The sequence below is a fragment of the Pogona vitticeps genome, chromosome 2 (genome assembly GCF_051106095.1).
Source record: "Pogona vitticeps strain Pit_001003342236 chromosome 2, PviZW2.1, whole genome shotgun sequence".
Classification (NCBI taxonomy): Eukaryota; Metazoa; Chordata; class Lepidosauria; order Squamata; family Agamidae; genus Pogona; species Pogona vitticeps.
Window position 1 is genome coordinate 24,265,912 of NC_135784.1, and position 27,937 is coordinate 24,293,848.

At 42.7% G+C, this 27,937-nt stretch overlaps 2 protein-coding genes across 2 annotated transcripts in view; both read left to right on the forward strand.

The window, feature by feature from the left end:
• The window catches only part of LOC140704050 (uncharacterized), a 51,998-nt gene extending 24,072 nt beyond the window's left edge, over nucleotides 1-27,926 (forward strand). Inside the window, 6 exon segments of the mRNA XM_078386832.1 lie at nucleotides 9,608-9,740; nucleotides 11,598-13,636; nucleotides 18,405-18,505; nucleotides 19,921-20,008; nucleotides 22,868-23,000; nucleotides 24,901-27,926. Coding sequence (XP_078242958.1) covers nucleotides 9,608-9,740; nucleotides 11,598-13,636; nucleotides 18,405-18,505; nucleotides 19,921-20,008; nucleotides 22,868-23,000; nucleotides 24,901-27,257 — 4,851 coding nt within the window. The 3' untranslated portion in view covers nucleotides 27,258-27,926.
• LOC110070553 (uncharacterized) overlaps nucleotides 1-27,937 on the forward strand; it is a 64,458-nt gene that overhangs the window by 10,405 nt on the left and 26,116 nt on the right. The window lies entirely within an intron of this gene.

Genomic DNA, 27,937 nt, shown 5'->3' on the forward strand with positions numbered 1-27,937 from the left:
AACCAGTAAAAAGCTATTGCAAACATTCAGAATTTTTTAAAACAGGAACATCCGTTCCCACACACCAAATTCATTCTAAATGGTAAAGAGAGAAAGTAGCATGTCATCTGGATTGGACCACAGAATGGTGGTAAGTCATGTTATATAACCTCTGAGTGGGTCGTTGCACTGTGGGTTGTTAGGAGAGTCCCCTACCAGGGGTGGACCTCACCTTCCCCACTAGAGATGGGCACGAACCAGTTCGTCAAGGTGGCAGCACAAGTACTGCTGCTCCCCCACCTCCTCAGGCAATCAGCTGCTCGCTGAGCCCAGCTTGCTTGCTTTTTCCACCTCCTTGGCTAATCTCCCAGTCACAAGCAAGAGCACAGACTTCTCTGCCCAACCCACAGTGACTCAGATATTATGTACTGTGATATACCACATTATGATCAGCCAGGAAAGTGGGGCAGAGGAGCCTGAGCTGTTGCTGGGACTGGAAAATGAGTTGAGAAGGTGCCGGAGGGTGCCGTGCTGGGCCAGTTGAATGGCTGATTCAGCCAGAGGAGGCTGGGGAGGGGAGCACCAGAAGCCATTCTGCCACCTTGACAAAGTGGCACGAACTGGTTCGTGCCCATCTCTTCTCCCCACAGATGTAGCCAAGAGGGAGTTGCCAGGTAGGAGAACATCTTGCAGAGGAAGAAATATTTAAAAAGGCTTCCAGTGGGGAGAGGAGCTGGAGATCAATGATACTATGGAGAAAAGAACGCTCCTGCTTTTATACCGCCCAATAGCACTTAAAGCACTCTCTGGGTGGCTTAGAGTTTAATTATACAGACTACACAGGAGTTGTGAGGTAGTACCCAGGGGCCGGGACAGAAGCTCAAGTGGGGCAAAGAGAGTATGAGAGAGGAAGGAGGAGAAGGAAGGGATGAACGAACGTGGGGGCCTCAAGTGAGAGGCAAGGCGGGTGAAGTCGGAGTGGTTGGGCAAACCTAAGCCTGGGAGGCAGGATGAATGGTAACACCTCCCGACTCACGGGCCATTTCTAGTGGTTTTCTAAAAGCTTAAAAATTCTTCTATTTAATCTGCTGCTAAATCGCATCTGATATACGTCGACCTTAAGGATTCTAGATTTCAAAAATGTCTCATCACGAACAGCCCTCCTCATCTCTTTTGAACTCAAGGCCTTGGCTTCGTTTATGGAGTAGGTTCATCTCATACTTGATATTTATGTTTTCCTGCCATTGCCAGGTTTTCCCAGCCTAATCACCTTTTCCCAGGGAGTTTTGTCCTTTCACAGCATGCCCAAAGTACAACAGCCTCAGCTTTCTTATTTCCTCATGAAGATGATGGCAGCAGAGTTAAAAGACAAAGATTCCTGTAAAAGTCATAACCAAACTAACCCCTCCCTTGCAACAATCTAATTGTGCAAGCCAACATGTAATAGTGTGCATATAAGAATGTTTGAGATGTGTTATTTGCATAACAGAACCTCGTAACCAATCGGATTCTGCCTAGTGCTAGCCAATGAGTGTTTGAAGAGGTTAATTGCCAAAAAGGAAGAGGAGGAAAAAGTGACAGAATGAGGCTTCTTCTGCTTCTTCTTCTGCTTGTCTGTTAACATGAGTACTTTCTGTTGAGAAGTAGTGGTTTTCACTGATGCTGTCTGCTGTTAATAGGTTACAAAAGGAAACATATGGAACTGTTATAACTCTGCCATGCACACATGTATATCAACTAATGATCTGCTGGACAGCTCAGTGGTTTAGGTATCCCGGCTGTGGAGCCAAGAGATTGGGAGTTCAATTCCCGCACTGTGAAAAGAGCTGGACTCCACGCTCCATCGGGACCCTTCCATCTCTTCAGTTCTGCATTATTAGTTAATATATATATTTGTTACATTACACAGTAAACAGTTCCCATGACTAAAAGGTAAAGGTTCCCCTTGACAATTTTTTGTCCAGTCGTGCTCGACTCTAGGGGGCGGTGCTCATCCCTGTTTCCAAACCATAGAGCCAGCGTTTTGTCCGAAGACAATCTTCCGTGGTCACATGGCCAGTGCGACTTAGACACGGAACGCTGTTACCTTCCCACCGAGGTGGTCCCTATTTATCTACTTGCATTTGCATGCTTTCGAACCGCTAGGTTGGCGGGAGCTGGGACAAGCGACGGGCGCTCACTCCGTCGCGTGGATTCGCTCTTATGACTGCTTGGTCTTCTGACCCTGCAGCACAGGCTTCTGCGGTTTAGCCCGCAGCGCCACCACGTCCCATGACTAAATGCATATTATTTAAACAACTTCATAAATGTATATCCCAAGGGAGAATCTGTTCATGATCACAGAACCTCTGTGTTATTTTTATACTCATTCTTGATACACTCTCTCTGTGTAAACTTGCCCTTCATGAAATCCGTCTTGTCCATCACCTGCCACCCCAGAAAATGTAAAGGACACCTTGAGAGTCATGCTTTGGAAAGGGAGATTTTCAGGGACTTAATAAGTGTTTCTTGGACTTGGCAGGTGACATCGGAGAAGCAGCTGTTGCCCCTGTTGTGAATTAAACCCACAACCTGCTTCTCCAGCAAAGAGAGTTTAAACCACATGCTTGCAACTGCCAGGGACTTTAAAGGCGTGCCACTCCTGTTGGATCTGCAGTTGTGCTTTGTTCAACAACGAGAACAGTGATGTTCCTCTTGATTTGGTCTAATGGCACATAACACACACACACACTCCTTATTTAAAGGACTGGAAATTGGGGATTTGGTACAGCTTGGTTGGCTTGGTGCCTCAGATACAACCTCACAGCTGCTTAGCACCGCTTCTGAGCTCATTTTCCTGCATGCCTGAAGGAATGGTGTTTGAAGAAGAGGGTTGCAATGAAGTCGCTGCCTCGCTTTTCTCACAGATCTGGTCCCTCGTCTGTGCTGGCTGCTTCTCTTTCGGGTGAGGAAGCTCCTGCCATTCTGAGGGTGGATGTGGTGTCTCTCTTTTTTTAAAAATCAATGTTTTACATGGGATGGAAAGGCATTCCTCCTATTTTGCTTGCTAAAAATCACAAACTTGCTCACTTTTTCTTTCTATCCTCCAGACTCAGATTGAGGCCTCGCAGAGCATCAGCCATCCTGGATTCATTTCTCCAAAGGTGCTCCATGAGAGCACTGCCTCAGTTGAACTTATGATAGGACTGGTCCAAATAAATGAATGCTTAAAGGTCACAAGAAAGGCTGGCTGTTCCATCACTGGGCAAAATGCTCCTTGTCCTTCTGGACCGAAAAGGCTTATGTGGCATTTGAGACCTGCATAGATCATACTAGCTGTAATTCACGCTCTGTGCGCCTCCCGTCACACTGTTGCTGACGGCAGAGTGACATTCTTTGGGACTTTGTCAAGGACTTCCAGAACAACATCTACTTCTGCTTCTTTGACTACACAAAAGCCTTTGACTGTGTGGACCCCAGCAACCTATGGCACGTTCTTAAAGAAATGGGAGTGCCTGACCACCTTATCTGTCTCCCGAGAAATCTATATGTGGGACAGGAAGCAACAGTTAGAACTGGATGTGGAACAACTGATTGGTTCAAAATTGGGAAAGGAGTACGACAAGGCTGTATATTGTCTTCCTGCTTATTTAACTTCTATGCAGAATACATCATGCGAAAGGCAGGACTGGATGAATGCCAAGCCAGAATTAAGATTGCCAGAAGTAATAACCTCAGTTATGCAGATGATACCACTCTGATGGCAGAAAGTGAGGATGAATTAAAGAACCTCTTAATGAGGGTGAAAGAGGAGAGCACAAAAAATGGTCTGAAACTCAAGATAAAAAAAACAAGATCATGGCCACTGGTCCCATCACCTCTTGGGAAATAGAAGGGGAAGATATGGAGGCAGTGACAGATTTTACTTTCTTGGGCTCCACTGCAGATGGTAGCAGCAGCCATGAAATCAATAGACACCTGCTTCTAGAGAGGAAAGCGATGACAAACCTGGACAGCATCTTAAAAAGCAGAGACATCATCTTTTGGACAAAGGTCCGCGTAGTCAAAGCTATGGTTTTTCCAGTAGCGATGTATGGAAGTGAGCGCTGGACCATAAAGAAGGCTGACCGCTGACGAATGGATGCTTTTGAATTGTGGTGCTGGAGGAGACTCTTGAGAGTCCCGCTTGGGGGCACTCCAAGGGAGGCAAAAAAATTGATAGGATCAGCTTGCGATTTGCTTGCCAGGACTCTTGCAGAGCTTCACTCACATGATGGGAAGTGGCAAATCTCAACTTCCGCAGTCGTCCACCCTCGAGGAGAAGAGCGGTGCAGCATAAAAGGGGATCGTTCCAAAATCTACCGAGAGAAAGAAAGCTGATCTCGGGATTTGGAGGCGGAGGTAAAAGGAGAGAACGAGGTGGGGGGGGAAGGGTTTCCTGGGTCCGGGAGGGGAGGGGAGGGGGAGGGGGAGGACGCGGGGGGGCAGAGAAGGCTTGAGCCTGCAGGTAGATTGCAGTTGCTCGCCTTTGGTTTTTGCAACTGTACACCTTGGGGGGGTGCTTACTTCTTTTTTCCCACTCACGGGCCGTTTCTAGTGCAAAAAAGAGGAAAAGGGCTGATGTGATCCAGAAGATCGCACAGATGCAAGAGTAGGTGGTCCCTCTTATTGGACCACTAAAAATAAAGCAAATAGCAAGCTTTCATGGATGAAATGCTCTTACTCAGGCTTCAAGCACAGCTCCATCATGGATAGTGCAAAAAATTTTTAAAAATTGTTCCTTATCTGGCAAAGATGGTCAGTTCCTTTTTGTAGATCTTGGGTCCCTTACAGTTTCTGTAGCAAAGGTTGGGATTTTTACTTCCTGGCTCTCGAGACCAAAAAGTTTTCTTGTTGTCAGTGTGCTGCTAAATCTCCTCCAATTTATGGCGACCTTAGGTTATATGTGTCATAATAAACTACCCTTGTCATCTTTTGCAAACTCAAGGTGTTGGCTTCGTTTATGGAATGGATCCATCTCATTTCTGATCTTCCATTTTTCCTGCTATGTAAGGTTTTCCCAGCCTTATCGCTTGCCTTTTCCCCGGGGAATCTTGTCTTTCCTAATATGCCTGAGATGCGGCAGCCTCAGCTTTCTTATTGCCTCATGAAGAGGTTGCTAGCAGAGATGAAAGGCTAAAATAGGTGTGCATATCATAACCAAATTGCCCCTCTCTGATAAAAAAGATATGAGAGGGGGACAGATAAGTTTATCCTTAAAATATGCTCTTGGCACAGCTGACAAAACAAAGTTGAGTTCAGAAGGCATGGACTGATTTCATGCTTTCCATTGGATGCTCACCATCACATACCACCCCAGTATCCCAGCAAATTTAAAGGCTACCTTGAAGGTCATGTGTTAGAAAAGCAGATTTTCAAGGCCTGAATAACGGTTTCCTGGACTCGTGAGATGGCACTGGGGTGGTGGATGTTCCCCCCAGAGAGCCCTTTTGTGAATTAAACCCCACAGCAAAGAGAGTTTAAACTGCTGGCTTGGCAACTGCAAAGCAAGCGGGTCCTTAGAAATTTTTAAGATGTGCCTCCCTTGCGCTTTGTCCCCCAACTAGAACACTTGAGGTTTCCACGTGTTGGGGTAATGTCTCTTTACTTAAGAAATATCCAGTGTGGGGTCATAGATAGGAAATAGAGAAATTACCCAGCTTTGTGGGTCTGGTGCCTCAGATACATAGTCACATCCACTGTTTACCTCCACATCTGGGCTTCCATTCCTGCATGCCGGAAGGAATGGCTTCCGAAGAAGAGGGTTGCGATGAATCCTCCTGAGTGGCTCTTCTGACAGATCTGGTGTCTCTTCTGGGCTGGCTGCCTCTTTTTGGGAGACGAAGCTCCTGGCATTCTGAGGACGGATGGGTTCATATATGTTTTTAAAGGGATGCTTGACACGGGGTGGAAAGGGATGCTTTCTCCAAGTGACAGCTTCCCTCTTCCTCTCTTTTAACTCCAATTCAGAAAGGATTACAAGGCAGCAACCACCGCTCTCCTCCCTGGATGGCCCACGGCTTGGAAAATGGACATGGCTGCCTCGGAATTGACTCAGGTACGAAGATAGAGGCAGGGATTTTTTTTCTATGAGGTGGAATAGCGGTGATGTCCCTTAGAAAAGTCACAGTGCTTAGCCGATTTCAGTCTTTTTATTTAGAGAAAGTTGGGATAGGAAAAAAAAAAGAAATCTAAATGAGCAAAAACACCCAGTGAATTAACTTACTCACATGAGTCATCTTGTGTCCCTTCACTGGGACAAAGGCAGTCTACAAACTACAATGAATGAATGAATGAATGAATGAATTTTCTATAGAAGCCCCTCCCCTTCCACCGCTGGTGGGAAAGAAAGCCCTTGTAACAAAGGATCCATTTTCCACAATGTTAAGGAATACATTTCCCTCACACTGAATCGGAGGGTGTCCCTACTCCATCTTATTATCTTGTCCGCTGACCAGCCAAGCTCTCCTCAGATGAGGGCCAATAGCTCTCCCATTGTTTGCTCCCATAATCTGTCTTGAGGAAAGGGCCTGATTAACCGTCCACTACCTAAGGATCTCAGTGGCCAAAGACCAAACAAAAATCTCACCCAAATTAGTTTCATCCTGCTCATTCAAATCGCCAAATATTCTTATATGCTCTTCGGAAACAACTGGGAAACTCGGTCTCCTAATAGTTTCTCGTACTGCCACAGGACTGGTAATTCTTCAGCATCCAAGCCCCTCCCCCCAAAAGAGGATCTGGCTTGATCTCCCACTTTACTGATAAATTATAAAGAGAGAGACACATGTCAATGGGGGGCAGCCTCTATAGACCCATAATAGAGATCCCTTGCTTTTTTCCCTTTTTCAGAGGAAAACATCCAGCAGGGATGCCCCCTACAAAAGGCACGGTGCCTAACCCTCCTTCTCTCACCTGCTGTCTGCTGTCTTTATGGGCTGTCAAATTTCCTCCATCTTATGGAGACCCAGTGGATCAGGGAGCTCCAAAATGGCCTGTCCCGAACAGCCCTGCTGAACTCCTGCACACTCAAACCTGTGGTTTCTTTTAAAGAGTCTGACTCCTTCCTCCTTTCCCACCATTACTGCCTTTTTGAGAGCATCCTGCCTTCTCATGATTTGCCCAGAGTAGGACAGCCTGAGCTTCAACATTTTTGCCTTCAGAGATAGTTCAGGCTTGATTTCATCTCGTACCCACTTCTTCATCTTTCTGATACAGTAGAGTATCTGCAAAGCTCTCCTCCAGCACCACATTTCAGATAAATCAGATTTTCCCCTTAAATGCCCAGATTTCACACCCATACATGCAAAAGTGTGGGTGAGCTTGGTCTCGGTCTCCAGTGACATATCCTTCCAGCTGATGATCTTTTCTAATTCATTCATTGCTGCCCTTCCTAGTCACAGTCTCCTTCTGATTTCTTGCTTGCATTTTCCCTTAGAATTGAGGAGGTATACAAAATCTCCAACTATTTTAGATTCTTCATTGTCCATGTTAAAGTTGTGTAGTTCTTCTGTAGTCATGACTTTTTTTCTGCTACAAGTTGACATGCAGTCCTGCCTTGCCCCTTTCTTCTTTCACTTCCTGTAACTCTCGTTTCAAGTCATGGCTGCTTTCTGCCATTAAGTTGGTGTCATCTGCATGTCTTGTATATATTAAAATATTTATCTTCTACCAGCTTTCACTCATTCATCTGAATCTAGTCTAGCTTTCCATATGATATGCTCTGCATACTGATTTAATAGATAAAGGTGCTATCTGCTGAATGTTTTTACTGCGAGTCCTGTCATGTCTTCAGTGTTTTATCTGAAAAAGAAATGGGATTTATACAATACAAAGATTGTTTTTTTCCTGTCTCATGATGACTTCAGATTTACGCTAGAGATCGCCTGTGGTAGAGAAGAGGTGCTTTCTTGTCTTCACAATGACCAGATAGGTGGGGTATAAATTAAATACAGTGGTGCCTCGCATAGCGAGGTTAATCCGTTCCGGATTAACCTTCGCTATAGCGAAACATCGCTAAACGGAATAAAAAAAGCCATAGAAACGCATTGAACTTTGTTCAATGCGTTCCTATGGCTTGAAAACTCACCGTTCAGCGATGTTTCTTCATAGCGCCGCCATTTTCGCGCCCTCGTTAAGCGAGGGCAGGGCGCGAAAATGCGGCGCGGACCTTCAGGCGGCCATTTTGGGACCGCCGATCAGCTGTTCTCCCCGGCTTCATTTTGCGAAGATCGCTAAGCGATTCGCTTAGCGATCATCGCAAAGCGAAAAAAACCCATAGGGGCCATCGCTGAGCGAATGCTCCAGCGATGGCCCAGAGTGCCTCGTTAAGCGATTTCATCGCTCAGCGAGGCACTCGTTAAGCGAGGCACCACTGTAAATAAATTCTCTCCTTTTCCCCTTGCTCTTTTCCCATTTCCAGAGGATACAGTGTGTTTTATGTTTCTGTCTAGAATGAATATGGGAAAGGAACAGAAATGCTTTACAACGGAAATCTCCACTTCAGGAGATTTCCATGAGCTACTGATAGATTTGTGGCAGGAAAAGAAACTATCACATTGATGGGCCTTAAAGTCCACCTGAATTTCCGTGCATGCAAAAATACCTTCATCCAGTTCCTCAGAAGGTGTTCGTAGCTCGAAAAAAGGAGGGAAAGGGCCCCTTTGGGTTTCAGCCCCGAGAGAGAAGAGATGGTCAATCAAAATCCTGCCTGAGAGCCGAAGATGTTGGGAAGGGAATTCCATGAAATATGTCCCTTGTTCAGGGATTTTTATTTTGACCCTTTCTGATTCAGCTATTGGTGACCTAAAAATGTGGTGTCATATTGAAACCTACAGCAATGTTCTGTGTTATTCATTACACAGCAGTGCCATCCACAACAGTGTGATAGACACAGTTAGGTGAACACATCTCCACACGCCAATCATTTCGTAACATTTATATTGGTTCAGTGTTCCTTTTCACCACCTGCAATTGTGCAGCTCATACACCCTGGTTCTTGGTGAAAACACAACATATACAATCGTGGCCCACTTAACAGTTACCCTGTATAACGACGAATCCGCTTTTACAACGATGTTTTAAATGGATTTTTTTTCGCTTTCTGAAGATCGATTCCCTGCTTTGGGAACCGATTCTTCGCATTACGACGATAAAAACAGCTGATCGTCGGGTTTTCAAAATGGCCGCCGGGTGCTCAAAATGCCTCCCCGCTATGTTCTTGGACAAATTCCTCGCTCTACAGGCACCGAAAATGGCCACCCCTATGGAGGATCTTCGCCGGACAGTGAGTTTTTCAGCCCATTGGAACGTATTGAATGGTTTTCAATGCGTTTCAATTGGCTTATTTATTTTGCTTTACGACGTTTTCATTCTACAGTGATTTCGCTGGAACGAATTAACATTGTTAAACGAGGCACCACTGTGTATGTGTATATATATATATGTAGTAGATATTTAGTGTTTTGAATCACCACAGGTACATATATATATAGTACATTTTTAGTATTTAATAGATTTTTAGTGCTTTGAATCACCACAGGTACATATGGTATGTATTTTCCCTGCATATAGGATTAGTCTTTTTGAGTGTGGTTTGGTTTTTTTTCAGTTGCAGGATTCTGTGGGCTTTGAGGACGTGGCCATATATTTCACAAAAGAGGAGTGGGACCTACTGGATCCAAAGCAAAGATCTCTGTACAGGGAGGTTATGAGGGAAAATTATGAGAGTGTGTCCTCTCTTGGTAAGGAACGTTCTTGTCTCTGAATCTGTGGTTCTTCTTGCTTGACTTGCCTGCCTGATGACAAAAGATTACTTTTTAAAGGCCCAAATAACCAATGTTATTCTCTTATTTGACTACATATTAGTGTTCTATAATTTATTCTTCTTATCCCAAGAAGGAAGCAACTTTTTTTCCACAGTTTTTTTAACACACCTTTGGTATTGCCACCAGTGACTTCAGTGCTGGCTCAATCTATTTTGCTGCCTGAGGCCTCGCTCCAGAGTTTCCAGGTGATCCATCTGGATTCTAAAGCCAGAATCCTGTTGGAGAAAGACAGAAAAATGGGTTATTGCATATGTGATTTTTCCCCCTTTCCCTCCAACACTCTTTTGTGCAGCCACTCTTACGGACAAGTTACATGGCAGTCACATGACCAATCGTGAAGGACAACCTGCTAGAAAGGCGGAAAACTTACACATACGTTTTTGCAACAGGATCTGGGCCTAGGTGAATTAGGAGGCAGAGAACGCGCATGCTCGGTAGTGTGGGAAAACCTTTTGCATAAACTGGGAGTAAAGATGTAAAGGCATAACATTAAGGGATAACAGTCCCCCTGAACAAACCAGTTTTTCCCCAGGCAAAATTTCCATTTTCCTAGTGAAAAACTAGAAACCTTAGGGAATGGAGGGGAAAGACTTCAAAGTCTTTCTGTTTTAGAACAAGTGAAATCCTTCTGTGTGCTAAAGTTTTACTCACTCAGAACACTAGAAGTATTTACATAAGGTTTCCACCACATTTGGCGAATATTCGTGGCTAATTGATGATCTGGTCCCGAAGGCAGTTGGACAATCAAGGCGCTCCCCAATACTTCATGGATTAATCGCTATTATCTGCCTTAAATGTAGCTCTGCTTAATGTAGAAACAATCGGCGCTCAAATCCAAGATATGTTTCTCCACCAAATGGTGCTGCCATCTTTAGGAGAGGAACAAATGAAGGGTCATTATTACTCATGGGTTGCATCTTATCTCGTTATGGTTTCATTGACACAAAAAAGTAGGACTGTATCTGGCCGCCTATCTTTTCTGTTTATCATCAATATTATTTGTGATAAATCTCCAATTTTTCTTAATTGGCAGAAACCAAGATGCTCATGCTTAGGTGGAATAGGGTGGAAGAGTTTACCTCCTTCTCTGTAATGCACTGCATGTCTACAATTCTGCTAGCACAGTACTAAAGCTTTTACGTTGCTAAATTCCATCATTATGTCAGATACTTCAGTTTGATATGCTTACATATGAATGAAGGCTTTTCTGTTACTTCATCAAGAACATGGAGTTCAGTTTCGATATCATAATACTGTATGTCCTACTTATATTTTAATTTTCACCCCAATTTCCAGCTTTTTAGGGGAGAGGTAAATAAAAAAAATGGAGAAAAATGTCTTTGCTTACCTTCAAAAGTTCCAGAACATCTCTGGCTGGGAGGAGCCTTGAAAAATGTATGATAAAGGATTCTGCAGTCTTGATTCATCGGAGAATCCGAATCCAGTAGTATTGATGATAATTCTAAAGGCATATCAGGATAATTTTAAAAAACCCAACCCACATGAATGCCATCCTGTAATTCTAATCTCAATAGAACTGCAAATTCAGAGTCTGCCCCCAATGTTAATCTAGAAGGCTTATTTTCTCAAAACACTGAGAAAGAATGAAACTTCTTGAGCCATTTCTGCTTAACTCCAAGATTTAAGCTGCCAGACAGCCATGTAGGGAAAAAAAGGTGGCCCATCCTTTCTACTCTTCTGAGGTTTGTTTTATCTCACATTTATTCATTATAACTGTTCAGTTCTTTTCTCCTTCTCCTCTCTCATACATAGGATTCAGTGGCACCTGTGATGGTTTTTCCATCGATTCAGATATCTGGAGAGAAACATACATATATCCTGACCATGGGACGTCTTATATCCAAAAATTGGACACTGTCAGGCATCAGGAAACACATGGAGAACAAACATCATCTTTCATAGACAATGTATGGAGGAAAGGGTTTGACCAAAAGATGGAGCTGATGCTTCACAAGATGGTTGACACTGGATATGAAGAAAGTGAAAAACATTTAGCTGGTAATTCATATCTTGTGAACCACCAGAGAGTCCACACAGGAGGGAAACGATTCACATGTTTGAATTGTGGAAAATGTTGTGTTTCTAGTTCACATCTTTTGAGCCACCAGAGGATCCACACAGGGGAGAAACCCTTTAAATGCAAAGAGTGTGGGAAGTGTTTCGCTCTGAAATCCACCCTTCTGAAACATGAAAGAGTCCACACAGGGGAAAAACCATACAAGTGCCAGGAATGTGGGAAATGCTTTGCTCAGGATTCAGCACTTTTTGTGCATCAGAGAATCCACACGGGAGAGAAACCGTACAAATGCCAGGAATGTGGGAAATGTTATCCTTCTAAATCCTCCCTTGTGAACCACCAGAGAGTGCACACAGAGGAGAAACCGTACAAGTGTCAAGAGTGTGGAAATTGTTTTTCTTTGAAATACACCCTTGTGAAACATGAGATCTTTCACACAGGAGAAAAGCGATTCAAATGCCAGGAATGTGGGAAATGTTTTGCTCAGAAAATCTCCCTTGTGAACCACCGGACAATCCACACAGGAGAGAAACTGTACAAATGCCAGGAGTGTGGAAAATCTTTTGGTCGGAAATCTACCCTTGTGAGACATGGGAACATCCATACAGAAGAGAAGCGATTCAAATGCCAGGAGTGTGGGAAATGTTTTGCTCAGAAAATCTCCCTTGTGAACCACCGGACAATCCACACAGGAGAGAAACTGTACAAGTGCCAGGAGTGTGGGAAATCTTTTGCTCTGAAATCTACCCTTGTGAGACATGAGGACATCCATACAGAAGAGAAGCGATTCAAATGCCAGGAGTGTGGGAAATCTTTTGCTCTGAAATCTACCCTTGTGAGACATGAGAACATCCATACAGAAGAGAAGCGATTCAGATGCCAGGAGTGTGGGAAATCTTTTACTCAGAAAACCTCCCTTGTGAACCACCAAAGAGCCCACAGAGGAGAGAAACCATACAAATGTCAGGAATGTGGGAAATGCTTTGCTCAGAGTTCAGCACTTTTTGTGCATCAGAGAATCCACACAGGAGAAAAACCATACAAATGCAAGGAGTGTGGGATATGTTTTGCTTTCAATTCACAGATTCGGAGACACCAAAGCTTGCACACAGGGGAGAAACCCTATACATGTCAAGAGTGTGGGAAATGTTTTCATTTGAAATCGAGCCTTGTGACACATAAAGACATCCACACTGAAGAGAAGCAATTCAAATGTCAAGAATGTGGGAAATGCTTTGCTCAGAAACCCTCTTTTTTAAGACACCAGGGAGCCCACACAGGAGAGAAACCATATGAATGCCAGAAGTCTGGGAAACATTTTCCTTTCGATTCAGAGCGTCAGAGCCACCAGAGCGTGCATACAGAGGAGAAACCCTACAAATGTCAAGAGTGTGGAAAATGTTTTTCTTTGAAATCCACCCTTGTGAAACATGAGTTCATCCACACAGAAGAAAAGCGATTCAAATGCCAGGAGTGTGGGAAATCTTTTGCTCAGAAAACCTCCCTTGTGAACCACCAAAGAGCCCACAGAGGAGGGAAACCATCTGAATGTCAGGAATGTGAGTAATGCTTTGTTTGCAAGACACAACTTACAAAACATGACATAGTTTACGCAGGAGAAAAACCATACAAATGCCGGGATTGTGGGAAACAGTTTGCTGAGTCTTCAGGCCTTTTGTACCATCGAAGTATCCACACAAGAGAGAGACCATATGAGTGCTAGGAATGTGGAAAACACTTTGTTCTCTGTTCGCTCCTGCTGAAACATTGCACAGTTTGCCATTAGGGGAACCATATAAATGTCAAGATGTATGTGAAATGACTCAATCGTTTCCTCTTCCTTTTTAAAAATGAAGATGGGCATGCCTCATATTTCTAGATAAGATGTAACAAACAAAATTTGGCCAAGAGCTTTAATGAGGATTCCCAAAAGTATAGTATTCTAGAAAATTAGTCCTCACAATTACATGGGAATAGTGACCTGGTCATTAGACTCTGTCACCATTAGAAATAAGTAAGCTTTACACATTATAGTTAAGGTTTGCTTTATTCCTTAATGCTAGTCTTGGGTTGCAGATTCCAGGCACTTCATGAATGTGGTTGGGTCTCACAAACAAAAACAGATTATTGCCCCTAGTTTGTGGTGCTTATAGGTATTTTAAATATCCTGGTCTTTGAACTGGACAAGCAAACAAGTAGTTTAAAGAAGCCACCAGAGAAAAGATGGTCCTGGAACAAAATGTTTGTGTTAGGTGCTCAAAGCATGTACTGTGGGCTGTAGGAAGAGCTTCTATCATTTTTACCATTTTCTATCATTTTTGGTAAAATTGTCTGGAGTTTAATCTCCTCCTGCTTCTTCTCGTGCACCTTCAGGGCAGCAGTAACCCCTGTTTTGTGGATAATTCCAATCACTTCCTTCCTTTTGTGTACTATGTAAATTTACATTCAGAATCCATATGGTCCTTTTTTTCAGTTAATGTATACATTGCTTGAAAACGTTGATCCTTTATAACACTGTTAATAAAGTACAACAGAGGATTTGACCATTTTATATAGGAAGTATCTTTCATTTCAAATGCAATAATTGCTCATGAAAAGAAAGTCTTAACACTGCTCTTCTGTGGCACAACTATGAGAGAGTATGATGTGACCTGCAGCTGATCACCTGGCAGATGTGCTTCTGTTGAGGTTTGCAATTTTTCATAATTGCATTCCTTTATTCCTTGCATTCATTCTTGATCAGACATCCCCAGGGCTGAGTTGAGAATGCAATCAGGAGTGGCGGTGGTGGGAAACTGTGGTTTGTGCTTTGAATTATTTGTATGTGTTAGTTCCTATAATATAGGAACCCTTGTTATCAAGGATTATCATGTGTAAGAACCAGAAAAGGAGATGTGATTCCTCCAGGAGTCCGACAAAGATTTATAGACTTTCCAGGCAAAGAGAACAAATTCAGTCATACTATGGAGAAAAGAACGCTCCTGCTTTTATACCGCCCAATAGCATTTAAAGCACTCTCTGGGTGGTTTACAGTTTAATTATACAGGCTACACAGTAGTCACAGGAGTTGTGAGGTAGTATGCAGGGAACGGGGCAGAATCTCAAGTGGAGCAAAGAGAGTATGAGAGAGGAAGGTGAAGAGGAGGGGAAAGGAAGGGACGAACGAACGGGGGAGTCCGAAGGCAGAGGCAAGGCAGGTGAAGTCGAAGGGTTGGACAAACCCAAGCCTGGGAGGCAGGATGAATGGCAACACCTGCGACTCACAGGCCATTTCTCTCAAAGCTTACAAATTATTCTATTTAATCTGCTGCTAAATCGCATCTGATATACGTCGACCTTAAGGATTCTAGATTTCAAAAATGTCTCATCACGAACAGCCCTCCTCATTTCTTTTGAACTCAAGGCCATGGCTTCATTTATGGAATAGATCCATTTCATACTTGATACTCATCTTTTCCTGCCAGTGTCAGGTTTTCCCAGCCTTATCACCTTTTCCCAGGGAGTCTGGTCCATTCACAGCATGTGCTATTTGCATAATAGCAACCTCGTAACCTAGTGCCAGCCAATGGGTGTTTGACTTGGGAAAAAGAAGGAAAACGTCACAGAATGAGGCTGTTTCTACATGTTCTGTTTAGATGCTGTTCTGTTTACTGATGCTGTCTGCTGTTAGTAGGTTACAAAGGAAAGATATGGAACTGTTATAAGTCTGCCAAGCAAACATATTCTAAATGATCTGCTGGACATTTAGGCACTGATATTGGGAGTTCAATTCCTCCACTGGGCTTCCTTGACAAGAGCTGGACTCCACGATCCATCGGGACCCTTCCAGCTCTGCAGTTAGTTCTACATTATTAGTTAATATATATTTTTTTCGTTACATTACATAGTAAACATTTTCCATGACTCAAAGAATATTGTTTCAACTTCTGGCATGCACAGCTTCATAAATGTGTATCCGAATAATCTATTCATGATCTCTGCTTTTTTAAACACTCATGTTTGATAGACTCTCTGTGTGCAAACCTGCCCGCCATGAAATCCATCTTGTCCGTCACCCGCCACCCCAGCATGCCAGAAAATGCAAAGGCCACCTTGAGAATCATGCTTTGGAAAGGGAGGTTTTCATGGACTTGATAAGTGTTTCTTGGACTTAGGAGGTCGCACTGGAGAAGCAGCTGTTACCCCTTTTGTGAATTAAACCCACAACCTGCGTCTCCCGCAAAGAGAGTTTAAACCTCATGCTTGCAACTGCCAGGGACTCTAAAGGCGTTCCTCTCCTGTTGGACCTGCGGTTATGCTTTGCTCAACAACGAGAACAGTGATGTTCCTCTTGATTTGGTCTAATGGCACATAACACACACACAATCCTTATTTGATCTAATCTTTTCTACTTAAATGTAAGTAGATTTCACCCAGGTATAAAGAGGTTCCCAATTATTATTATCCAGTCTGTCATTTAATATATCTGTCAAAATATCCATTTCTACTAGTTCCAAAATCTTCTCATTAAATTCTTTCTTTGTCAGGATCTCTGTCATCTTCCACTTACTGGCACATACAATTCTTGCTGCCGTTACAGTATCAGGTGTAAGGTCAAGTAGGTCTTGTTTTTTTCGAGTATAGGTTGCAATATATTCAGTAAGAAGCTTTCTGGTGTCAAAGCAACTTTAACCCCTAAAATTTTCTCTAATTTCATGAATCATTTTCCAAAATTCCTTGGCTTTATTGCATGTCCACCACATGTAATAGAAGCTCCCTACATTCTTTTCACATTTCCAACACTTGTTAGAAACATTTTTCATATTTTTTGGTAATTTCTTTGGTGTTACATACCATCTATAAAACATTTTGTATATATTTTCTTTTAAATTTATAGATTTAATCATTTTAATATTTCATTCCCAAAATTGTGACCACGCACTTAATTTTATATTATGTCCTATATTTTGAGCCCACTTTACCATGCAATCCTTCACAATTTCATCTTCCATTTTTTGCTCCATTAAAGTATTATATAAACTTTTAATCAATTTTTCCTCTCTCTATTTTTTTAAACTGATGTTTTAGATGGGACGGAAAGGCATTCCTCCATTTTGCTTGCTCAAAATCACAAACTTGCTTCGCTTTCTCTTTCTTTCCTCCACACTTAGACTGAGGCCTCGGAGAGCATCAGCCATACTAGATTCATTTCTCCAAAGGTGCTCCATGAGAGCACTGCCACAGTTGAACTAATGGTAGGACTGGCCCAAATGAATGAATGCTCAGAGGTCACAAGAAAGGCTGGCTGTTCCATCACTGGGCAAAATGCTCCTTGTCCTTATGGCCGAAAGGGCTCATGTGGCATTTGGACCCTGCACGGATCATACTAGCTGTATTGTCACGCTCTGTGCGCCTCGCGTAACACTGTTGCTGACGGCAGAGTGACATTCTTTGGGACTTTGTCAAGGAGTTCCAGAAAAACATCTACTTCTGCTTCATTGACAAAAGCCTTTGACTGTGTGGACTCCAGCAAACTATGGCAAGTCCTTAAAGAAATGGGAGTCCCTGACCACCTTATCTGTCTCCTGAGAAATTTATATGTGGGACAGGAAGCAACAGTTAGAACTGGATATGGAAGAACTGATTGGTTCTAAATTGGGAAAGGAGTATTTATTTATTTATTTATTTATTTATTTATTTATTTATTTATTTATTTATTTATTTATTTATTTATTTATTTATTTATTTATTTAATTTATATGCCGCCCACTCTACCCAAAGGTATGACAAGGCTGTATATTGTTCCCCTGTTTATTTAACTTATATGCATAATATATGATGCGAAAGGCCCGACTGGATGAATTCCCAAACTGGAATTAAGATTTCCAGAAGAAATACCAACAACCCCAGATCTGCAGATGTTACCACTCTGATGGCAGAAAGTGAGGATGGCCGCCTAGAGTAGTCCACCGCGACTAGATAGGCAGGATATAAATTAAATAAAATGAAAATGAAAAGGATGAATTAAAGAACCTCTTAAAGAGGGTGAAAGAGGAGAGTGTAAAAATGGTCTGAAACTCAACATAAAAAAAAAAAAACTAAGAGCATGGCTACTGGCCCCATCACCCACTGGCAAATAGAAGGGTTAAATAGGGAGGCAGTAACAGATTTTACTTTCTTGGGCTCCATGACCACTGCAGATGGAGACAGCAGCCCCGAAATTAAAAGACGCCTGCTTCTTAGGAGGAAAGTGATGACAAACCTCGACAGCATCTTAAAAAGCAGAGACATCACCTTGCCGACAAAGGTCCACATAGTCAAAGCTATGGTTTTTCCTGTAGCGATGTATGGAAGTAAGAGCTGGACCATAAAGAAAGCTGACCGCTGATGAATGGATGCTTTTGAATTGTGGTGCTGGAGGAGGCTCTTGAGAGTCCCGCTTGGGGGCACTCCAAGGGAGGAAACACATAGATAGGGTTCAGCTTGTGATTTGCTTCCCAGGACTCTTGCATAGCTTCACCCACATGATGGGAAGTGGAAAATCTCAACTTCCGCAGCTTTAAAAGCACGTAATCCACCCTGGAGGAGAAGAGCGGTGCAGCATAAAAGGGGATCCTTCCAAAATACCAAGAGAAAGAAAGCTGATCAGGATTTGGAGGCGGAGGTAAAAGGAGAGAACGAGGGGGGGGGGAAATGGATTCCTGGGTCCAGGAGGGGAGGGAAGGGAAGGGAAGGGAGAGGACGCGGGAGAGGGAGCAGAGAAGGTTTGAGCCTGCAGGCAGATTGCAGTTGCTCGCCTTCGGTTTTTGCAACTATACACCTTGGGGATTGCTTTCTTCTTCTGTTTTTTTCTATTCACGGGCCGTTTCTAATGCAAAAAAGAGGAAAGGGCTGATGTAGTCCAGAAGATCGCACAGGTGCAAGAGTAGGTAGTCCCTCTTATTGGACCACTAAAATTAAAGCAAATACTGTAGCAAGCTTTCGTGGATCAAATGCTCTTACTCAGGCTTCAAGCACAACTCCATCATGGATGGTGCAAAAAATTTTTAAAAATTGTCCAGAAATTGACATTCCTAATCTGGCAAAGATGGTCAGTTCCTTTTGTAGATCTTGGGCACCTTACGGTCTGTGTAGCAAAGTTTGAAATTTGTACTCGCCTTTTCGCAGGGAATCTTAGCTTTGCTAATATGCCTGACATGCAACAGCCTCAACTTATTTCCTCATGAAAAGGTTGCTAACAGAGATGAAAGGCTAAGATCGATGTGCATGTCATAAGCAAATTGACCATTCCTGTTAAAAAAAATCTACGAGAGGGTGGGAAAGATACATTTATCCTTAAAATATGCTCTTGGCACAGCTGACAAAACAAAGTTGAGTTCAGAAGGCATGGACTGGTTTCATGCTTTCCGTTCGAAGTTCTCCATCATCTACCACCCCAGTATCTCAGTAAATTTAAAGGCTGCCTTGAAGGTCATGTGTTAGAAAAGCAGACTTTCAAGGCCTGAATAATGGTTTCCTGGACTCATGAGATGACACTGGGGTGGTGGATGTTCCCCCCCAGAGAGCCCTTTTGTGAATTAAACCCCACAGCAAAGAGAGTTTAAATCGCTACCGTGGCAATTGCAAGGCAAGTGGGTCCTTAGAAATTTGTAAGATGTGCCTCCCTTGCGCTTTGTCCCCCAACTAGAACACTTGAGGTTTCCGCGTGTTGGGGTTATGTCTCTTTATTTAGGACATATCCAGTGTGGGGTGTTAGATAGGAAATAGGGACATGACCCACCTTTGATCATGTCCCTTAGTCACATCCACTGCTTACCTCCACATCTGGGTTTCCTTTCCTGCATGCCGGAAGGAATGGCTTCCGAAGAAGAGGGTTGCGATGAAGCCTCCCGGGTGGCTCTTCTGACAGATCTGGTGTCTCTTCTGGGCTGGCTGCCTCTTTTTGGGAGACAAAGCTCCTGCCATTCTGAGGACGGAGGGGTTCATATATGTTTTTAGAGGGATGCTTGACACGGGGTGGAAAGGCATGCTTTCTCCAAGTGACAGGTTCTCTCTTCCTCTCTTTTTCCTCCAATTCAGAAAGGATTATAACGCAGCAACCACCGCTCTCCTCCCTGGATGGCCCACGGCTTGGAAAAAGGACATGGCTGCCTCGGAATTGACTCAGGTACGAAGATAGAGGCAGGGCTGGGCAGAGACTTTTTTTAACCTATGAGGTGGAATAGTGGTGATGTCCCTTAGAAAAGTCACAGTGCTTAGCCGATTTCAATCCCTTTATTTAGAGAAAATTGGGGTAGGAAAAAAAGAAATCAAAATGAGCAAAAACACCCAGTGAATTAACTTATTCACGTGAGTCATCTTGTATCCCTTCACTGGGAAAAGGCAGTCTACAAACTACAATGAATGAATGAATGAATAAATGAATGAATGAATGAATGAATGAATGAATTTTCTATAGAAGCCCCTCCCCTTCCACCGCTGGTGGGAAAGAAAGCTGTTGTAAGAAATGATCCATTTTCCAGAATGTTAAGGAATACATTTCATTCACACTGAATCGGAGGGTGTCTCTACTCCACCTTATTATCTTGTCTGCTGACCAGCTGAGCTCTCCTCGGACGAAGGCCAACAGCTCTCGCATTGTTTGCTCCCAGAATCTGTCTGAGTAACTTTCCCCCACCTAAGACCAAACAAACTTCTCACCCAAATTTGCTTCATCCTGCTCACTCAAATCGCCAAATAGTCTTCTATCCTCTTCAGAAGCAACTGGAAAACTTGGTATTCTAATAGTTTCTTGTGCTGCCAGGACTGAGACTATTTGGTAATCCTTCAGCATCCAAGCCCCCAAAAAGGATCTGGCTTGGTCTCCCACTTGACTGATAAATTATAAAGAAAAAGAGACATGTCAATGGGGGGCAGCCAACACCCCATAATAGATATCCCTTGCTTTTCTTCCCTTTTCAGAAGAAAGCATCTGGCAGTGATGCCCCCTACAAAAGGCACAGTGCCTAACCCCCCTTCTCTCACCTGCTGTCATGACCTAATGGATCAGGGATCTGCAAAATGGCCTGTCCCGAACAGCCCTGCTCAGGTCCTCCACACTCAAACCTGTGGCTTCCTTTAAAGAGTCCGCCTCTCTCATATTTATTCTTCCTCTTTTCCCACCATTACTGCCTTTTTGAGAGAATCCTGCCTTCTCATGATGCGCCCAGAGTAGGACAGCCTGAGCTTCAACATTTTTTACTTCAGAGATAGTTCAGGCTTGATTTCATCTTGGACCCACTTGTCCATCTTTCTGATAGGGTATCTGCAAAGCTGTCCTCCAGTACCACATTTCAGATAAGTCAGGTTTTTCCATTAACTGCCCAGATTTCACACCCATACAACCAAGAGTGTGGGTGAGCTTGGTCTCGGTCTCCAATGACATATCCTTCCACCTGATTATCTTTTCTAGTTCATTCATTGCTGCCCTTCCTAGTCACAGTCTCCTTCTGATTTCTTACCTGCATTTTCCCTTAGAATTGAGGAGGTATACAAAATCTGTACGTAGTATGTGGTGGCGCTGCGGGTTAAACCGCAGAAGCCTCTGTGCTGTAAGGTCTGTAGATCTTCAGCTGTAAGATTGAATCCACGCGACGGAGTGAGCGCCTGTCATTTGTCCCAGCTCCCGCCAACCTAGCGGTTCGAAAGCATGCAAATGGGAGTAGATAAATAGGGACCACCTCGGTGGGAAGGTAAGGGCATTCCGTGTATAAGTCACACCGGCCATGTGACCACGGAAGATTGTCTTCGGACAAAATGCTGGCTCTATGGCTTGGAAACGGGGATGAGCACCGCCCCCAAGAGTCGAACACGACTAGACAAAAATTGTCAAGGGGAACCTTTACCTTTTTACAAAATCTGTAACTATTTCAGATTCTTCATTGTCCATGTTAAAGTTGTGTAGTTCTTCTGTAGTCATGACTTTTTTCTGCTCCAAGATCACAAGCAGTCCTGCCTTGCCTTGTTCTTCTTTCACTTCCTGTAACTCTCGTTTCAAGTCACGGCTTCTTTCTGCCAGTAAGATCTGCATGTCTCACATATCTTAAATTGTTGATTTTTGTTCTACCAGCTTTCAGTCCTTCATCTGAATCTAGTCCAGCTTTCCATACGATATGTTCTGCATGCCGACTGAATAGATAAAGGAGCTATCTGCTGAATGTCTTATACTGCGAGTCCTGTCATGTCTTCCGTGTTTTATCTGAAAAAGAAACAGGATTTATACAATACAAAGATTGTTTTATTTTCTGTCTCACGATGACTTCAGCTTTACGCTAGAGAACGTCTGTGGTAGAGAAGAGGTGCTTTCTTGATTTCTCTCCTTTTCCCCTTGCTCTTTTCTCATTTCCAGAGGATACAGTGTGATTTATGTTTCTGTCTAGAAGGAATATGGGAAAGGAACAGAAATGCTTTACAATGGAAGCGACTCATGAGATTTCCAGGAGCTACTGATAGTTTTGTGGCAGGAAAAGAAACCATCACATTGACGGGCCTTAAAGTCCACCTGAATTTCCGTGCATGCAAAAACACCTTCATCCAGTTCCTCAGAAGGTGTTTGTATCCTGCCTGAGAGCCAAAGATGTTGGGGAGAGAACTCCATGAAATATCAAGTCTTTAGTGCAGGGTTCATATTCTTGACCCTTTCTGATTCAGCTATTGGTGACCTCAAAATGTGGTGTCATATTGAAACCTATATTGTTATACATTACACAGCAGTGCCACCCACAACAGTGTGATGAACACATCTCCACATTCCAAACAGTCATTTTGTAATTGTAATATATTACAATTACAAAATGACTGTTTGGAATGTGGAGATGTATGTGTGCCTCTGTGCGTGTGTGCCTGTGTGTGTGTGTGTGTGCGTGTGTGCGTGTGTGTGTGTGTGTGTGTGTGTGTGTGCGTGCTAGATTCAATCACCACAGGTACATATGTATTTTCCCTACATATAGGATTAGTCTTTAAAATGTGCTTTGGTTTTTTTTTTCATTTGCAGGATTCTGTGGGCTTTGAGGATGTGGCCATATATTTCACGAAAGAGGAGTGGGACCTACTGGATCTGAACCAAAGATCTCTGTACAGGGAGGTTATGACAGAAAATTATGAGAATGTGTCCTCTCTTGGTAAGGAACGTGCTTCTCTCTGAATCTGTGGTTCTTCTTGCTTGGATCGCCTGCCTGATGACAAAAGATGACTTTTTAAAGGCTCAAATAACCAATGTTATTCTCTTATTTGACTACATATTAGTGTTCTATAATTTATTCTTATTGTCCCAAGAAGGAAACACCTTTGTTTTTCGCTGTATTTTTACGCACCTGTGGTATTGCCACCAGTGACTTCAGTGCTGGCTCAATCTATTTATTTTGCTGCCTGAGGCCTAGCTGCAGACTTTGCATGCGATCCATCTGGATTCCAAAGCCAGAATCCTGTTGGAGAAAGACAGAAAAATGGGTTATTGCATATGTGATTTTCCCCCCTCTCCCTCCAACACTCTTTTGTGCAGCCACTCGTACGGACAAGTTACATGGCAGTCACATGACCAATCATGCGAAGGACAACCTTCCAGAAAGGCGGAAAACTTACACATAAGTTTTTGCAACAGGTTCTGGGCCAAGGTGAATTAGGAGGCAGAGAATCACATGCTCGGTAGTGTGGGAAAACCTTTTGCATAAACTGGGAGTAAAAAACCAGTTTTTCCCCAGGCAAAATTTCCATTTTCCTAGTGAAAAACTAGAAACCTTAGGGAATGGAGAGGAAAGACTTCAAAGATTTTCTGTTTTAGAACAAGTGAAATCCTTCTGTGTGCCAAAGTTTTACTCACTCAGAACACTAGAAGTATTTACATAAGGTTTCCACCACATGTGGTGAATATTCGTGGCTAATTGATGATCTGGTCCCAATTCTTGGACAGATTCTTGGACAATCAAGGCACTCCCCAGTACTTCATGGATTAATCGCTATTATCTGCCTTAAATGACACAGGGTCTATACCAGCACCAGCAGGATTCCAGCCATTACGTACAGAGAAGATGGCCTGTATGCAATGCACTGTGTAGAATTGGAGAATAGCAGTAGCTCTGCTTAATGTAGAAACAAATGGCGCTCAAATCCAAGATATGTGTCTCCACCAAATGGTGCTGCCATCTTTAGGAGAGGAACAAATGAAGGGTCATCATTGCTCATGGGTTGCATCTTATCTCTCTTGTTGTGGTTTCATTGACACTAAAAAGTAGGACTGTATCTGGCCGCCTTTTTTTCTGTTTATCATAAATATTACTTGTGATAAATCTTCACTTTTTTCTTAATTGGCAAAAACCAAGATGCTCATACTTAGGTGGAATAGGGTGGAAGAGTTTACCTTCTCTGTAATGTACTGCATATCCACAATTCTGCTAGCACAGTACTAAAGCTTTTACGTTGCTGGATTCCATCATTATGTCAAATACTTCAGTTTGATATGCTTACTTATGAATGAAGGCTTTTCTGTTGATTAATCAAGAACATCGGGTTCCGTGTTGATATCATAATATGTCCTACATATATTTTAATTTTCATCCCAATTTCCAGCAGGTTTTTTTTAATAAATAAAAAAATGGAGAAAAATGTCTTTGTTCAAAAGTTCCAGAACATCTCTGGCTGTGGAGCTTTGAAAAATGTATGATAAAGGATTCTGCAGTCTTCTTTCATTGGAGAATCTGAATCCAATAGTATTGATGATAATCTAAAGGCATATCAGGATAGTTTAAAAAACCCAATCCACATGAATGCAATCCTGTAATTCAATAGAACTGCAAATTCAGAGTCTGCCCCGATGTTAATCTAGAAGGCTTATTTTCTCAAAACACTGAGAAAGAAAGAAACTTCTTGAGCCATTTCTGCTTAACTCCAAGATTTAAGCTGCCAGACAGCCATGTAGGGAAAAAAAGGTGGCCCATCCTTTCTACTCTTCTGAGGTTTGTTTTATCTCACATTTATTCATTATAACCGTTCAGTTCTTTTCTCCTTCTCCTCTCTCATACATAGGATTCAGTGGCACCTGTGATGGTTTTTCCATCGATTCAGATATCTGGAGAGAAACATACATATCTCCCGACCATGGGACGTCTTATATCCAAAAATTGGACACTGTCAGGCATCAGGAAATACATGGAGAACAAGCATCATCTTTCATAGACAATGTATGGAGGAAAGGGTTTGACCAAAAGATGGATCTTATGCTTCACAAGAGGGTTGACACTGAATATGAAGAAAGTGAAAAACATTTAGCTGGTAATTCATATCTTGTGAACCACCAAAGTGTATCCATCAGAGAGAAACCATATAAATGTATGGAGTGTGGTGAAACTTTTGCTTGGAAATCACACCTTGTGTACCATCAGAGAGTCCACACAGGAGGGAAACTATTCAAATGTTTGAATTGTGGAAAATGTTGTGCTTCCAGTTCACATCTTTTGAGGCACCAGAGGATCCACACAGGGGAGAAACCCTTCAAATGCAAGGAGTGTGGGAAGTGTTTCGCTTTGAAATCTACCCTTCTGAAACATGAAAGAGTCCACACAGGGGAAAAACCATACAAGTGCCAGGAATGTGGGAAATGCTTTGCTCAGAGTTCAGCACTTTTTGTGCATCAGAGAATCCACACGGGAGAAAAACCATACAAATGCAAGGAGTGTGGGATATGTTTTGCTTTCAGTTCACAGATTCTGAGACACCAACATTTGCACACATGGGAGAAACCCTATACATGTCAAGAGTGTGGGAAATGTTTTCGTTTGAAATCGAGCCTTGTGACACATAAAGACATCCACACTGAAGAGAAGCAATTCAAATGTCAAGAATGTGGGAAACGCTTTGCTCAGAAACCCTCTTTTTTAAGACACCAGAGAGTCCACACAGTCGAGAAACCATATGAATGCCAAAAGTGTGGAAAACGTTTTGCTTTCTATTCACAGCTTCAGAGCCATCAGAGCATACACACGGGGGAGAAACCCTACAAATGCAAAGAGTGTGGAAAATGTTTTTCTTTGAAATCCACCCTTGTGAAACATGAGATCATTCACACAGAAGAAAAGCGATTCAAATGCCAAGAATGTGGGAAATGTTTTGCTCAGAAAATCAGTTTTGTGACACACCAGAGAGTCCACACAGGAGAGAAACCATTCCAGTGCCTCGAGTGTGGGAAATGTTATCCTTCTAAATCCTCCCTTGTGAACCACCATAGCGTGCACACAGGAGACAAACCCTACAAATGCCAGGAGTGTGGGAAATGCTTTGCTCAGAAAAATCACTTTGTAAGACACCAGGGATCCCACACAGGAGAGAAACCATATGAATGCCAGAAGTGTGAAAAACGTTTTGCTTTCAATTCACAGCTTCAGAGTCACCAGAGCGTGCATACCGGGGAGAAACCCTACAAATGCAAAGAGTGTGGAAAATGTTTTTCTTTGAAATCCACCCTTGTGAAACATGAGTTCATCCACACAGAAGAAAAACGATTCAAATGCCAGGAATGTGGGAAATGTTTTGCACAGAAAATCTCCTTTGTGAACCACCAGAGGGTCCACACAGGAGAGAAACCGTACAAATGCCAGGAATGTGGGAAATGTTATCCTTCTAAATCCTCCCTAGTGAACCACCAAAGTGTGCACACAGAGGAGAAACCGTACAAGTGTCAAGAGTGTGGAAATTGTTTTTCTTTGAAATCCACTCTTCTGAAACATGAGATCTTGCACACAGAAGAAAAGCAATTCAAATGCCAGGAATGTGGGAAATGTTTTGCTCAGAAAATCTCTCTTGTGAACCACCGGAGAATCCACACAGGAGAGAAACCGTACAAATGCCTGGAGTGTGGGAAATGTTATCCTTCTAAATCCTCCCTTGTGACCCACCAGAGTGTTCACACAGAGGAGAAACCGTACAAGTGTCAGGAGTGTGGGAAATCTTTTGCTCTGAAATCTACCCTTGTGAGACATGAGAACATCCATACAGAAGATAAGCGATTCAAATGCCTGGAGTGTGGGAAATCTTTTGCTCAGAAAACCTCCCTTGTGAACCATCAGAGAGTCCACAGAGGAGAGAAACCATCTGAATGTCAGGAATGTGAGTAATGCTTTGTTTGCAAGACACAACTTACAAAACATTACATATTTCACGTAGGAGAAAAGCCATACAAATGCCGGGATTGTGGGAAACAGTTTGCTGAGTCTTCAGGCCTTTTGTACCATCGAAGTATCCACACAGGAGAGAGACCATATGAATGTGGAAAACACTTTGTTCTCTGTACGCTCCTGCTGAAACATTACGGTTTGCCATTAGGGGAACCATATAAATGTCAATATGTGTGTGAAATGAAGATGGACACATCTCAAATTTATAGATAAGTGTGAAGATGTAACAAACAAAAATTGGCCAAGAGCTATATGAGGATTCCCAAAAGTATTCTAGAAAACTAGTCCTCACAATTACATGGGCATAGTGACCTGGTCTTTAGACTCTGTCACAATTAGAAATAAGTAAGCTTTACACATTATTGTTAAGGTTTGCTTTATTCCTTAATGCTAGACTTTGGTTGCACATTCCAGGCAGTTCATGAATGTGGTTGGGTCTCACAAATGAAAACAGATTATTGCCCCTAGTTTGTATGTCGTGCTTATAGGTACTTTAAATATCCTGGTCTTTGAGCTGGACAAGCAAACAAGTAGTTTAAAGAAGCCACCAGAGAAAAGAAGCTCCTGGAAATAATGTTCGTATTAAGTGCTCTAAACAGGTAATGGGGACTGTAGGAAGAGCTTTATCATTTTTACCATTTTCTATCATTTTTGGTAAAATTATCTGGAGTTTAATCTCCTCCTGCTTCTGCACCTGCGGGGCAGCAGTAACCCCTGTTTTGTGGATAATCGCAATCACTTCCTTGCTTTTGTGTACTAGTATGTAGATTTACATTCAGAATCCAGATGGTCCCTTTTTTTCAGTCAATGTATATATTGCTTGAAAAGATTGATCCTTTATAACACTGTTAATAAAGTACAACAGAGGATTTGACCATTTTATATAGGAAGTA